Source organism: Urocitellus parryii, chromosome 10 (genome assembly GCF_045843805.1).
Source record: "Urocitellus parryii isolate mUroPar1 chromosome 10, mUroPar1.hap1, whole genome shotgun sequence".
In the NCBI taxonomy this organism is placed as follows: domain Eukaryota; kingdom Metazoa; phylum Chordata; class Mammalia; order Rodentia; family Sciuridae; genus Urocitellus; species Urocitellus parryii.
Window position 1 is genome coordinate 80787962 of NC_135540.1, and position 16632 is coordinate 80804593.

Below are 16632 nucleotides of genomic sequence, written 5' to 3' on the forward strand. Positions count from 1 at the left end.
GTCTTGGAAGGAATCACTAGATTCACTTTTAAAAATTAACTTTAGGAGGTAGGGTTTAAGTGGAAAATCTTCTTCTTTCAGAGGGTAGTCCTTTATGTTAAACCACAGTATCACTCATATCCATCAAAATGATCTGAGTGTAGTTAATTGTCTTACTACTGTAAAATTAAAGGAAAATCTTACCCTTTTTCCCCTCATTTATCAAGTTTATCTAGGTCTGGAGGGTTTGCTTGAATGGATATGTGTCTGATTCTCCCCCTCCTTTTTAATCGATTAACATTATTTAGGTTAAAGTCACTCAGAGTACTGAGGGCCACGATCAACCACAGCTGATTAAAACACTGCAGAAAGGAGAATACTTTGGTGAAAAAGCTCTGATCAGGTGAGCCCATGAATCTATATGCCATAGCTAAATAAAATGTTTTCTATGTGAAACTAGTCATTTGAAGTTGTCCGATTGAGCCACCAAATTAATGGCAACAGATATTCAGGAATTAAACAAAAATGTTAAATTGCCTTCTAAAATAATCAGCTCATTTTGCAAGTCTTTGAGCAATTCAAAATAGTGCATTTGAGATTTCTACCTGAACCTTCAGTCTTTGAGACATAAGTTGGTTTACTCTTGATATGATTTATAGAAAAATATTTTTAATGGTTAATCAAATGACTTGGACACTACGTACTTCCTACATAAAACCTCATGACTGAAGAAATATATTTTCCTAAATTTAAATAACTTCATAAAATCTCAAAATTTGGGCAACATGATGTTTTGGAATTACATGTTTTTAAGTGAATATTTGGAATTACTGGGAAATCACTTAAAATTTATGTTATGACTTAATGCTTTTATTTCATATTGGTGCTTGAAGGAATGCAATAGTAATTCTGTTCATTTACCTTCTTAATTTTGGTTTATAAAGCCCCAGTTCTACTGATTTGTATGACAGATTTTACATAATTACAGAACAAAGGAAGATATTCAGAGATTACCTGAAGATAAATCTCATCATGAAGATTTTTTAAAAAGAAAACCCAAGTATTAAAGCTTAATAAATTAGGTTATAGCTATTATGTAAGCAACTTAAAAGTAGAATTTAAAGCTAGGCTAAATTTTTTATTTCCCATTTTCTTGCTGGTAATGAACTTGATTCACTAATAGGAAAATTATCTTTCTTTTGTGCATTATCATAATGTAATATCATTATCAAAGACTTCAATATATTTGTTTTCAACATTTACAGGCTATTTTTTCTCATACTTCTAAGCAAAATAGCTTAAAGCTTGAAAGTTCAAAGGCCTTTATAAATGTAGTGTGGAGACAAAATAGTTCTTGAAAGGAAATGTATCATCTAATTTTGTAGGACCTGCAGTGATTTATGCTATATGTTGTAGCCAGCCAATTATAGTGTTTTCCTATGGACAATATGGGAATTTATGTTTACTATCGACTCACAACTTCCCAAGGTATTTGAAAGCATAAAGTTAAAACCAATGGGAAGGAAAGTGGAGACAAATATTATAACATTTTTGTGGGTTGCTGCTGACTGACTCAAATTTCCTTTTATTCTGTATATTTCCACAAGTTGACATTTAAAAGTCCCAGAAGTTCTTTCAGAATTTCAGATGCAAATATAAATCCATGACACTTACACACTACTATGAAAGAAATATGAGTGTTTATGAACATTAATATTTGTAAAGTGTTTGCAGAGAATATTCTCAGTGACAATAATGACACCACCGTGTGAAAGGAACACGATATCTCTTTCTCTGAACTCAGAGATCCAATAGCTGGTCCACAATCCAAGTTCGTGTCTGTGTCTGTTCTGTTTCTATATCTTCCTGGCTCTGTCTCTACTACCTCTGTCTCTGTCTTCACTACCTCTATCTCTATCTCCATCATCTCTCTTTATCTCTGTCCCTATCTCTGTCTAAATCTCATTCATACAAGTTGAGCAGAAACTGTCCTGCCTTTGACTCCAAAGTTCATGAAACTCAAGTGTCTTTACTGATGTCTTCTTACAAAGATCCTATAAAGGGATCTTGGTGGGACTGGAAGATATGTCAGAATGTCTTTGGATATCAGCTAGGCAGAGGGCACTTCTTTGGAATGGTAGAGAGGGGCTGCCCAAGTTTTCTGTGTCCTACCACTAAGAAAGGTGAAGGAGATTTGTACAATACTATATTTGATGAAGTTGACTGGAGCAGTCCTAGTAATGGTATTCTACCATTTGCTGCTACTGGTAGGACATCTTATAAATCTCTGAGCACTGGGTTCCAAGTGGGAGAACCTGTTTTCATTTTCTTTAATTTATAACAAATAGAGGGAGGAAAGTAATATAAATAAGTCTCTAAAGAATATTTGCCTGATGCTTAACAAGTTGATATTCATTAGAAAATTAAACTTACCATCAGGTCATATATGACTACTCATCATATCTAAGATATTGATTGTAAGGTATTACCACTCTATTATGCACCATTAAGAAACACAATACTGCTAATTATCCTATGACTCATCATTGATTTCATATATAAATTGATTTCAGAGATTTTAATGGATTTTAATGTAGAAATACACATTTTCATTCTATAAAATGAAAAGTATTTTAGTATTTAATTAACTGGATGATCTGATACTGAAAACAATTTCCTAGGGTTTTATTTTTGATGGTTTTCCCAATAAGTTTCTTTGATCAGTTCATTTCTGTTTTGCTTCCTTATTAATTAGTCTTCTTTGATCAGGGGAGAGCTCTTTTAGTTTAGCTATCACAAAGCTCAGAATGATATTCCACATGCACTTGCAGTCAGCAATTCCTCTACATTCTCAGTGCAATTATCTTCTCCTCTGCATTCCTTGTGTAGATGACCTTTATTGGGATAAATTTTAAATTCTTGTGGTTTTTCTTTTGGAAGGGGGTTGAGTATAAATTAAAATGTTTTTTTCAAAAGTATAGTATTGGGAAGATGCTTTCATACAAAGTAGCAGATTTCCTAATCAAATTTGTGGTTTTAATTTCTAACTGCAGTGGAAACTGACTCTCCTGCTTTTGTCTGCAGTGATGATGTCAGGTCAGCTAACATTATTGCTGAAGAAAATGATGTCGCTTGCCTGGTTATAGATCGAGAGTGAGTATCCTCATGTTCGAGAAGGCAGACTCCTGCCACCTTTGAAGACTTGGCCTTCCCTTACTCCCAGGGCGGATCTGTTTTCTCATTCATCACCACTCGGAAATGCTAGCCAGTCCTCAGCTGCAAGTACATTCTATTAAAATTCATGAGAAGGAACAGGGCCTTCTGATCTGAATGTGTCTGTGGCAGTGGCAGATGCTGGCAGGCTAAATATTTTGTGTGCAGAGTTTGTACATAAATATCAGCAATTGACTGATTTAAATTCTGCATCTCCCAGAGAAATAAGTTTATTAGTGTTCTTATGGATGTTTTCCATACAACATAGTGAACAATTTTGTAATTTATTTCTAAAATGCCTTTAGCAGTCAAAAACAGTTTTGAATAAATCCTCTCTCAATGTATAAAATAATCATTAGCTATTTATATTTCCAAACAAATTTTAGTCATTTGTAAGCAATGTGTATCAATATTGATGTCTAAATATCTTAGGTTATTTTTCAGAATAAGTTTTATTTTGTTTCACTCACTTCAAATCATACTTTATCCTGGCATCTTGGATCTCTCATTAACCATTTAAATATTTACTGATTAATTTCAAGATACACTAAAGGAAATTCTAATATAACAGAGCTAGATCATTATCCAAATAAAGTCATTGTGTAGTCAAAGAAATAGGTCAGACTCACATGAAATATTAACAAAAAACAGTAAATTTACAAGAGGCATATAGTCAACTTCTGACTGAATACAGCATTTATTGAACATAGAATCATAAAAATGTAGAGCTGGGAAGAACTTAAGAATGTTTAGAAACCTTTTTATCATGGAAAGTTTCAAACATTAAAAAATAAAATGGCATCAGAACTCTACAATTCAAGTTCAACAGTTATCAATTCATATCTTATCTGTACTCTTCACCACTCTGTGACATCTCCACATTATTTTTAAGAAAATTCCAAATATAAAATTGTTGCAAAACATTTGGGGCACCTCTAAAGCCAAGTATTGACTACAATAATATTAACATGTCTAAATAGTGATTATAATTCACATGGAATTATTTCAATTCTTTCCCTTACAGATAAGAAAAGCAAATCCAAAGTAGGTTAAAGAATTGTACCAACAATGCCATCTGTGACTGAGCAGGGGTTACTGCCCAGGTTTCCAGATTCATCTCAACTTTCTTTCTCCAGCACATTTGGCTCTCATAGCACCTGCCCAGAAAGAAAAGCAGTCCCTATGCAGTCAAATGGTTAAGAATTTATTTTATTTTTTTTAAATATGGAAATGGAGCATAAAGAAATAATAGGATTTTTCTTAGCAAAGAAGAAATTTAAAATTCACCCCAGCTGAATTAAAACTCCAGAGCAAAGGCAGACAGCTAGGAAGTAAAAAGTGTGTTCAGATAGCACTCTTTGAATGCCAACTCTTAAACGGAAAATGATTTGGTATATTGTCCTAATAATACATTGTTTTGTTTGAGTTCCTTAAAAATATGTGCATGTGCTGAATAGCAATAGCTGTATGGAATAAATCCTCTAAAATGTTAGCACAACAAAATTTGATAGAAAGGAAGGACTTCTTTCCTTCATTATAATCACATGTACCACACATGTATGTAATATCTTTTAATCCATGAAAAACATGCATTGACCTTATATACTTTACAAATTACTTGCAAGATTATAATTTTAGGATGTTTACTTTGCATATATATCATTGAGAGTCTATAACATACACTTGGCATAATGAAAGTTAAAAAATTACATGGATTTACTCTGTGGGTGAGAGATGTTGACTATCTGGTATTGCTAGTTTCACCTATAACCTGGTTTTCTTGGGACAGTTAGGGTTATCCCAACATATTTATTATTGGTATCTGATTTCATTCTGGAAAGTATTTCAGTTTGGATAATAAATGTTAGGATCATCTTAGCTATGATTCGGAGTAGATTATGACCCCACAATGCTCCCATAGTAAACTGTTTTTACCCAAATCATACCATTATTCACACTTTGTTTTATTTACCATCTCTTGCTGCTCTTTTGTAAGCTTCACGAATACAGAAACATGTAACTGCATTGCTGCTGCAGTTCCAGCATCTGATGTAGTCCTTGGCATGTGGGAAGTGCTCACCAGATGGTGGCTCAATAGAGGGCATCATCCTTGCAATGAGATGCAGGCATGGAAAGCCTATGGATTCTTATTCTTTCCTTCCTAGTCCACGGTTTTAATACATGCTTAGAATGATTATAGAGCAAGAAGAATTTGAATTTGAGGTTTTCCTGTTTTTAAAGTGTGATAAACCGTGAAATAATCCTGCTTTAAGATCTTTTAACAAATGGAAGGTGTATGGTGACACCACCATCGTTAATTTTTGAGATAAATCCCAAAGGAGTTGGTTAGTTACTGTAACAGCTGAATGAGTACAGGCTGTTTGAAAGTTACAGCTATAATGTTGCAGCTCTTGAAAGAGTGGTTTAAGATTAGTTAGGAAAGAACCTCTAGGAACCCATGACCCCAGTGTCACAACATGAAAAAAATAAGATTTGTTTATAACAATAGTCTAGTGGCAAGCAAAAAATTGGTAAAGGAAGAGTAAATTAAAGGAAAACAAAGTACAAGAAATATTTCCTTTTTATTGGTTCTTTATATATGACAGTAGAGTCCATTTTGATATAATTGTACAAGCATAAAATATATCTTATTCTAATTAAGACCCCAGTCTTATGGATGTACATGATGGTGAGAGTCACTATGCTGTATTCATATATTCACATAGGAAAGTTATGTCAGAGGACTGGGGATATAGTTCAAATGGTAGAGTACTTGCCTCCAAACATAGGCCCCTGAGTTCAATCCCCAGCACCACAAAAAGAAAAAGAAAGAAAGAAAGAAAGAAGGAAGGAAGGAAGGAAAGAAAGGAAGAAAGTTATGTCAGATTCTTAACATTCCCTTTTTGTTTGAAAATTTCAATGATTAAGGAAGTTAGAAATTCCATAGTAATATTATTTTTTTGTCCCATTACTGTACATCATCAAAGGTCAGTTTATAGTAAAGGGTAGAAGAGAGTGGGGAGTACATCTGAGGGGAGAGATGAAAAATACCCATTCCAGTGTGTAACACATATTGACAAATGGAAATATTGATTGGCTGTCAGCAAAATGTGTATAGAGGCATTAAGTTGTGACACTGTATTATTGAGGTGTTACTGGTTTATTAGTTTTAGGTATGTTGAGGCCCATTTTTATTATTTTAATTCTATTGTGTACCAGACACTTAAAATGATACCATAATGGTAAAAGTGGGGTCTCTATCCTAATAATCACAAATCAAGGCAGATTGTTAGATACGGCATAGGAAGCTTTGGAAGGACATTCAACAAAACTATCCTTTCTCTCGTGAGGAAGGGGATTCATTTTTCTCACGGACAGTGGAGTATGTAAGAATTTCTAAAGACTGTGGACTGGGACAGGGAGATTAGGTCAGGCACAGGACAAGGCTGTGGTCTATGAAGGATGAGTGAGGTCAACCAGATGAGCCTCAGACAGAGAACTATGAAATTCAGGTAAAAAGAAATTATGAAGGAATGTGAAATGGGGAGAACTATCAGAGACAAAGAACAGATAAATTTTGCCTTGGATTTTAAAATTGTTACTTAATTAAGCAAAAGTATTAAAATCTGTAACCCCTATAAGCTATTGATTCAATAAGCAGATCATGTAAGCTGTTTCTTCTCCACTGTCTTAAAACAAATGAAAAACTACTTGTTGGCATACTAGAACTGCAAAGCAGAAAACAATAGAAATGCCGTCTCTTCTCACTGGTAGCCTCTTTAGCTTGCATGAACTCAGAAGCTCAATTATAGAGCTTTCAGTAACTAGGCCACATGTTACAGCAATGTTAATATTCCATAAATTATTGAAAAACAATTGACTCCATGGGTAACTATATACATATTCTTGTATGAGTTTAAGAAGAATGTCAAGTTACTTTGGTACTATTTTGCTTTATTTTATTCTATTTTATTTTATGTTATTCAGAACATTCAATCAAACTGTTGGGACATTTGAAGAACTCCAAAAATACCTGGAAGGGTATGTGGCTAACCTGAACCGTGATGATGAGAAAAGACATGCCAAGTAAGTGGGGGAACATCCTCCCAAGAGAGATCTGACTGGTTGGGAAGTCAGTAGATAAAGAAGAAGGCATGGGAGCTCCATTGCCTACACAGTAAACAGTTAATGTGCCTTCACTAGAAACTTCTGGAGAGCTCTTTTTAATAAGTCTTCCACAAACAAGATACTAGAATGTCACTAGAATGATGATTAGTTAAGTCTCTGAATAGTCAGCAGCTTTTTTAGCATAATGAATAGAAATTTTAGGGAGAAATTTCCTGGTAAAGGGAATTCTTTACAATGGTAACATCTCAAAAGAACATTTATACTAGATTACAGGTAAAGAGTAGGGTCATAGTTTAAATTTTTCAAAACATAAGGGAGCTATTGTCTAGATAATTATATGTATGGAGGAGGAGTTGGGTAATAGGGATATAGTAATTGGGATGAATTAATATAATTTGATAGAAAATCTACATCTTTAAATGATTTGTTTTTTGCTAAAACACTTCTTATGTTTCTTTGTTTATTTTTTGCTGTGTTGGGGATTGAACCCAGGGCCTCATGCATGCTAGGCAAGCTCTCTACCATTGAGCTGTACCTCCACCCCTTGAAACATTTTTTTGAGTGAAAGCTTAAGCATATGTGCAGTAGATAGTGCTATTGAAACTGTATATTCAAAATTTCTAGAAGGCTGAAGTTGAGTTAAATTAGAGCATTCAATCAGTACCTAACAAGATTTTTTTGTTTTTGCAAGGAATGCATTTTCAGTTTTTACACCAAAGGCCTATTGTACTAACAGTTTATGAATGTATAACTCAGAGCAGTAAGTCTTAATTGAGGCATAAAATGGTTGTTTCCACAATTCTTAAGACATAAAGTGAGAAATGTACTTTTCACATTTCAAAAATCAATTTTTCTGGGTAAGCCATGGAAAACTTCAATATCTGAGAAAAGGAGCAAACTATGGCCAAGATCCTCAGTGTGGCATTGTCCTATATGTGCAACAAAGAGAATGGCTCTCTGGTTTTATTGCCTGCTATTCACTCCTTTTCTGGGTTGTTAATAGTTTTATAGAAATGCTATAGAAATGAGATCTTTAATATTATGTTTTAAATGCTATTCACTTTTATTTATTTTTTTTGGTACTGGGAACTGAATTGGGGGATTGAACCACTGAGCCACTTCCCCAATTTTCTTTTCTTTCTTTTTTTCTTTTTTCTTTTTTTTTTTTTTTTTTTTACTTTTTAATGAGACAGGGTCTCATTAAGTTGCTGAGGCTGGCCTGTAACTTGAGATCTTCCTGCCTCAGTCTCCCTAATCACGGGGATTGCAGGCAAGTGACACTATGTCTGGCTAAAATGCATCAATTTTACCTTGATGATTCAATTCTATTTTTGTCTATTTCTTGTTTTGTGCATATAAGGGTTTTTGGTTTGTATATTCCATTGTTTTTCTTCCCAGATGTACCTGAATCTGATCCTATCAAAGTTGAGATAGGCTTTGAGGCAACTATAGGCAGTGTTGCCGGCAGTTGTAAGGCTATTTAAGAATGGAATTTATGAGAGGCATGGTGCCTGCCTGACTAAGGGTATGTGTGTAAAGTTTCACTTCTTTTGTTCAGGCGGTCCATGTCTAACTGGAAGCTGTCCAAAGCACTCTCACTGGAGATGATTCAGCTGAAGGAGAAGGTGGCCAGATTTTCCTCATCATCCCCCTTCCAGAACCTTGAGATTATTGCAACACTGGGCGTTGGTGGGTTCGGAAGAGTTGAGCTTGTAAGGGGTTTACGTTTCAAGCATCTGAGAGAAGCCTGTTGACTTTTTTTTTGTTTTATATTCCAGCTTATCTCGGAGGATCATATGAATTATTATTGCTATCTTAAATTTTGTTTTGAGCTGAAATTGAGAAAGTAAAATTTTGAATCTGCATATGGTATAGTGGCAGGTCTGTGTTAGTAACTTGTAGTAATGAGCTGTTATTTCCAGCTTCTTACATCAGATCCTTTAGTGAATTTGTTCTTGATGGTAATTATTGGAGAATGTACTAAGTAAACATTCCCAAAGGCTGTAAAATGTAAAAACTATTTCCTAATGGCAAAATATGTATATATAGATATATATAACCACAACACATGAGCTCTCTATACACAAAGGAAGAGAAGAATGTGTCCTACAGAAATGCTATTGAAATGAGATCTTTAATATTATGGTTAGATCCCTTAGACAACTCCACTACCGTGTCTGTATTTGGCTTTCATTACCCTATTTTTGGGTTGCCCCAAATTTTCCATCAGAAAAAAAAGGAAATAAGACGAATGCAAAATGATGTTTGAAGAGCAGCCTTCTGCAGTGCTGAACAAACAGCTGGAAACTTACAGCCTGATTTCAGTTGTGTCTTCCATATCACCACCTCTCTGTGCTTAATAATCATCCTCCAAGTTGTAGAATAACAACAGATCTGGTATTCTGAGGAAACTGTAGAATGGAAATCTGTGACCTTTTTGGTTACATATGATTCTGAGCCCTTGGCAATTACCAAGCCCATCAGAATTTTAACAATGTACTGTGTATTGACGTCTGGGTACTGTGCTGATGATGTCTCTGTCTGCCAGTTGGCCCTGGGCATGAACAGATCTGAAATCCTGCCAGGGACCCTGGATAACACACTTCACCCTCAGTTCATACCTCATCTCTGACGAATGAGAGGGGAAAATGGTTTCTAAATAGAGGAAGAATATTCATGATGTCTCTTATGTCATATGAAGAGACAAGGGCAATATCCATCTGTAGTGTATTTTCCACCAAAGATCATGGCAAAAGGATTAAATTAGCAATGCTGAGATCTGTTTCCTCAGATAACAATTATTGAAGCAGTATTTCTCCCTGATTTAAAAGTTATAGGCAGTACCAATGGTAAACATGATAAAATATGGGAGGAAGCCATTTCTGTATAACCTCGTTACTTGTCCAGAATAGACCATTTATGAAGTGTTAAACCTACCAGGAAAAATGTTTATTTTAAAATTTACTTTCCTCTTAAGGGAAAAGATTGATTTTTATACCTAGAGTGTCACTTTCCAATAGACATTTCTATGATGATGGAAACGTCATATATCTGTGCCATCCACTCAGGTAGCCAGTAGGTGTATGTGGCGTTGAACTTTTGAAATGAGGCTACTGCAACTGAAGAACTGAAATTTAAATTTTAATTAATTTAAATTTAAATAACCTCATGTGATTACTAACTACTGTACTGAATGGTGCAAATATAGAACATGATTTAATTTGTTTTTCTTGGAAAATCAAAGAAGTAAATATTAAGAAATAGAAATTTTTGGCCATGTTGGTCCAGGTTTTTTCTGTTACATAATCAAAAACATTTGATTTCTAAAGATTAAGACTTTTAACCATATGTTTTCTTACTGTAATACAAAATTTTAGAATCAGATGTATGAACTACTTGAGAAATTGTGATGAAACTGAATCCTAGAGACCTAAGTGGCTAAAAGCTTCCATTCTCTTTAAATGTGAAACAGGTTTAACTCTCACTAATTATCATGTTTTAAACAGATATGGCAAATTGTTCCTACTAAGTCAATGTTGAGGATTTTTCCTTTTATTACATAGGTTAAAGTAAAAAATGAGAATGTTGCTTTTGCTATGAAGTGTATAAGGAAAAAGCACATAGTTGACACTAAGCAACAGGAGCACATCTACTCAGAGAAGAGGATTCTGGAAGAGCTGTGTTCTCCATTCATTGTGAAGTAAGTGAGCCTTTGGTCTCCCAGGACTTGGAAGTTTTAGGCTCTTCTTTTGAATGTTTCTGTGTAAGAGGACAGAAAGAAGAAGAGGAGACTCTACTCTGGATTAGCCAATGAAATCTTGGATCAGAGTTTCCACTTGTTTTTATTCCTACAAAAGCATGTTGTTTGTGTGTGTGAATACAAAATTATTGCAGAATAACTTGAACTGATTATTTTATCCAGACCTATTGTAGAATTTGGGGGAATCAAGACGCTCTAAGAAACCCCTCAGAGGGTGTTCTGATGTTGAATTTCTGTAGGAAGGGCACATGGAGCACATGGAAGTTACCAAAGGAGAACATATCCTGGCCCTCGAATGCCTATGTGCCAAAGGCATATCATTTTCTGATAGTTATTCTTTTTTCTGTAGCTATCCTCAGTGTTTCAAGGGGAATTTAAAATTATTCTAGGTCATAGCTCTCTTTACTTGTGAATTCATGGGTTAGTGATATTAAGTGAATTTATATTTTCTCTAAATGCCCCAAACTGTAGTTTTTATGATTTCTGGGTGATAGACAGTGTCCGTATAATGAAGAGAATTTGTACTTTTTGATCAAATACCCTGAGAAGATCTTTCTGTTTATCCATATCCCTAGACCCATTTTTGCAAGGCTAAAAATTAAGTCTGAACTCAGGTAATACTAACAAATATCATCCAATTACCTTTTATTATGCTCCCAGAATGCCCCTTTAAAATTAATATTTCACTAATGACCTATGATGGCCAACTTTAGGGAATGGATTAAGTTGTATTAAGTTTTGCATTTCTAGATATTTGTGATGTACCTGGCAAATAATAGGGCAATAATAATATACTAAGAATAAATATAAATGACAACATTTGTATAGTGAGATATTAACATGCACCAGTCACTCTTCTAAGCCAAAAATATAGGAAGAGGAAGTGAGGAGAATCACAACATTTCCTTCACTGGTCCTTTAGGAGGATCAAATAAATATGAATAATTTTCAGTAAATATTTATAATCAACAATATATACAAATAATATATAATCAAATGAATATATAATCTCTCACTATATATATGTATATATACATATATACATATATACATATATATTTTTTTTCAATGAAAAACAGAGATCTGAGACTACATAACTAATATGTGTCTGATCTGGGATTTGAGCCTGAGCCTCTTGGTTGAGCTCACTCTCTGAATTGCTTTGCTATGTAGGCAGAATAATGAGCTGCTTTTTAAAGAGGTATAGTCTTGCAGAGTAGATAAAACTTTTACAGTGAAATGGAAGACATTTCCTCTGTGGGCAGAGGGAAAGCAGTCTGAGTAAAGGGATCCATGAGCAAAAGCACAGCAGTAGGAAAGATGAAAGAAGCTTTGGCGAGAAGCCCAGTGTAGCTGCAGGATATTTGTATGGAGATGAGGGTCAATCATTCAAAATGTTATTGAAGATAGTCTTAGACGACTTTAAAGAGCTTTAAAAGCCATATTTCTAATCATAACCATGTTTTTATCTGTCTTTGCAGATTATATCGTACTTTTAAGGACAATAAATATGTGTACATGCTTCTGGAGGCCTGCTTAGGTGGGGAGCTATGGAGTATATTAAGAGACAGGTAATGAACAAGCATTATAAGCAAGAGCTTTCTTTACTCATGTCAGTCTACAGGATGTTGGATTTAGGAACATTTAAAGAGGCACAGAGGAAATGATTTGGAAATTATTATAAGAAAATATTATTGCTTGATAAAGTACAGTAGGAATAGTCTATTAGCTGACATTGCAGTCATGTCATATGCACCCTGTGACATAGTCAGTTTTAGGCAGTAAAGAATCCCAGAGACGGAGAACTATCCAAGGTCTCATGGTGAGTACAGGGAAGAATCAGGGCATTAACTCAGATGTTTCTGATTCCCAAACTTAAAGAAATGGGGCCTCGTAGGGTGTCGTTAAGACCTCACAGAAAAGCATTGTAAGATGTCAACAAAGGTTCAATTTTACTAAAGAAGTGGTTTTCATGCACTCAAACCACAGATACATACTAAGCACCACCTCTGTAGAAGACTCCACAACAGACAGTATGGAACTTTTCTAGATGATATATAGAGTTTCTATCATAAAGAATAAAAAGTATGAACCTTTTTTTCCAGGCACATCAAGAGTTCCTTTGGGGAAATTATATGATTTTTAAAACGTTTCATAAATATGAACACTAAATAGTAACAAAGATGTTTGGCAAATTGTAATTAAATAGCAAGTGAGTTTTGTAGACAGTCAGCTCAGAGGAGGGGAGGGAGAGAAATGCATGATGACAGAGGAAGGTTTTGAATTAAACTCTAAAGATGACAAAACCTTGGAAAGCCAGAGCAACAGGAAAATACAAAGCAGAAAAGTTGACTTGGTACTAGGTCTCCTTATAGTTAATGAGCAGAATTTGAGTAGGAAATAAGGGTAGTGAAAGAAAATGTAAAGGTAGGCTGGCATTAGATTCTGGAGGTTACTGCCCAGCAGACATTCTGACAGCCTTACCTGGGACAGTGGACCCCAACCCTGGCTATGCTTACAATCATAAGGGGGAACTTTTATGAAGAAAAATGCTGGGCCATAATGCCAGATGTTATGATTTCATTTCATCTGGGATGATATCCAGTAAATTTTTTTTCATGCTTGTTAGACAATTCTAGTGTACATTCATGACTGAGAATCGCTGACCTTGGAACATATATTGTTGGATGGATTGGGGAAAACCCGGAAGGATAAGGGAACTTTAATGATGCTACTGCAAAAACATTAGTCTTTGCTTCAACAGTGAAATATATATATATATGTATATATATGTATACATATATATATATATATAAAATCTAAATCTACTTATGAAAGAGAGTTCCTACAACCTGTTAAGTACCATGCTCAATCCTAAAAACAACGTTGCTAATTAAGGAGTAAGCCCATTTTACTGCATGGATTCTGTGGCTTAGAACAGTTAAACAACTTGCTCAAGGTATAGTGAGCAAAGGAAACAGGAATTAAATCCATTTCTCTCACCCCAAAGCCATAGTCTTCTGATATACTATGGGGTGAATCACCACCATGTTTAAAAAGATTCAGAGTATAATAATGCTTCTCACTATGCTGGTACAAGGCAACTCTACTAAAAGATCAAGAGACATCAAACAAGAAAAGTTATGGCCCCTTTCTACCTGGGCTAGTATTGTATGCTGTACCCACAGGAAATTAAAGTGACCACTTGAGCCATTCTTTAGTCAAGCAATAAATTGCTGAAGTCTCTTTTAAGCTCTCCACTGAGAGAGTCGCATTTTCTCCAGAGTGTTCCACAGACATCTGAAGAACTCTTTGTTTCCTTGGTTTTCTATTTTATATGTTCATGTGTGATTATCAGAAACAAGTGCTTGGATAAAGATATTTTAACTTTAGGGAAGTTGTTTAGTTTGCCTCAAGTAACCTTCTCAATTTCTTTATCACCAGTAAACATCCCAATTTTATGGACAGTATAAAATACATTTTGATATTGACACAAAATATTTATATTACATATTTGTACTAATATAATAATTGAGACCTAGAACAGTAGAAAGGACATGTGTCCAGGACACTGAGAATGAAAATTATTTCATTACAGAGGCAGCTTTGACGAAGCCACCTCCAAATTCTGTGTCGCTTGTGTGACAGAGGCATTTGATTACCTGCATCGACTAGGTATTATCTACAGAGACCTGAAGCCAGAAAACTTGATTCTAGATGCTGAGGGTTACCTGAAATTGGTAAGATAAGTTCTTTCATTTATAGTGTCACATAAGATATTTCCAGAACAAAGTTGTGTTACAGTTGCAATTTTCTTTTTAATTTTGGTACAGCTATTATTTTCACTATGGGGGATATGGCCTTTGAAGTTGGCACACTTAGTACTGGGAACACTGTTATGAGTACATTCTCTTTGTCCTGTGAATTTAATGTTCAACCATATTTATGACTCCTACTGAAGATTCTCGTAATAGAATGCCCTTAACATTGTATTTTATTAGCATTTTTTAAATAATTTGACTAGGTTTTAATTGATTCATATAAGGACTGGCTATAAGAAATAATGAAAGAAGAGAGTATATCACTTCTGCCCCAGGATACCTGCTGTCTATATAAGGAGAGAAGATAAACCTAACTGTTGGTAGTCATTTTGAAATCTTTCCAGGCAATTCTAATGGGCAATCAGGATTGAAATCCTGTTAGACTACAGGCTTCTGAGGACAGAGACTCCCTTGCTGTCCATCTTTGTGGCCAATTGATGTCTAACAGGAACTTCCTTATATGTTATAGTAAAGAATAAAAGAAAAGTGAAGCTGCTTTCAGTGAGAAAGTACAACACAACTGGGTGGTGGTAACTGAGGAGAAGCCAAGGCACTTTGGACCTAAGGAGGAAACCCCACAGGGTGGGGACCGAAGGCTGAAGTTTTCTAGGTCTTGAGAGTCTCTCAAAGACATTCAAACCATCTCTGAATATTAACAAAGATATCAAAAGTTACTCACCGAGACCTTTTATATAAGGAAATAATAATATTATTTACTGAGTAGTTATATGTGTAAAGATACTATGCTAATCTTTGACAATTAATCTGTTAACAATTTGTGAGACAGGCTTTATCACCAACACATTATAGTTGTGAAATTTAGCCATAGGAATTAACTTTGTTATGTGTGATGGCTACACCATCTCTCCCCATGGTAAAGGAGGAAAAGAGAAGCCCTTTCATGTGATATTTGGCTGACTTCCAAGAGATATTTTGATCTAGTCAGGCTTTATTTTATCCATGAAAGACAGCTTTGAGAGCTGGTGAGATACTAACACAAGGCTTCAATCATTCATATTTGTGATTCCTTCATTGGTTGTGTCTCCTACAGCTCTTTAAGGAAAAGCTTTGGAGTATCCTAGAAGTAAAACCATCACAGGGCTTGAAGGCTCTTGTCCTTCTCAGAGCTGTTTTTCAACAAAAGTTGGTAGCATAATCAGTATTTATAATAATGAGTCTGTTCACCATTGTGTCCATTCTGTTAATTCATTTGCCAATGACCTAAACAAAGAGTAAGAACTAAAGCCTGCAGAGGATAAAGAGCAAATGTTGAATGTTTCCATTTCTAGCTATATATTGATATAGTGGGATAAAAAATGAGTGAGGAGCAGATGTTTTCAAAAAATATCCAACAGGTTTTGGGAAAAAAAAACTAACAAGTAAAGCATCTAATAATAAATTAAGAGTATAATAATTGAAATTAAATGTACAATGGAAATTTTCATTAATGGTTGAATAGTTTGCACTGCACTGTCCTCTTGGTGAGATTAATTATGCATATAAATATGTATAAAGGCATTGGAGACCAATAAAAAGTAGATAATCAGACCTTGAAAAGGGGCAACACACTAGGTGAGATCCACAGTTAAACAATTTATAGCCAGACTTGGTGCACAAGCCTATAATCCCAGGAGCTCAGGAGGCTGAGGCAGGAGGACAGAGAGTTCAAAGCCAAGCTCAGCAAAAGTGAGGCGCTAAGCAACTCAGTGAGACCCTGTCTCTAAAAAAAAA

The 16632-nt window shown here is 34.9% G+C and overlaps 1 protein-coding gene across 2 annotated transcripts in view; it reads left to right on the forward strand.

Moving 5' to 3' along the window:
- Positions 1-16632, forward strand: part of Prkg2 (protein kinase cGMP-dependent 2) — an 89202-nt gene that overhangs the window by 36001 nt on the left and 36569 nt on the right. The window contains exons 7-13 of one of the 2 annotated variants that reach the window (XM_077803447.1): positions 288-382; positions 3064-3132; positions 7180-7278; positions 8879-9032; positions 10884-11020; positions 12562-12651; positions 14679-14820. In XM_077803447.1, the coding sequence (XP_077659573.1) occupies positions 288-382; positions 3064-3132; positions 7180-7278; positions 8879-9032; positions 10884-11020; positions 12562-12651; positions 14679-14820 (786 nt within the window). The remainder of the gene's footprint in view (positions 1-287; positions 383-3063; positions 3133-7179; positions 7279-8878; positions 9033-10883; positions 11021-12561; positions 12652-14678; positions 14821-16632) is intronic. The other variant, XM_077803448.1, reaches the window with a different exon arrangement.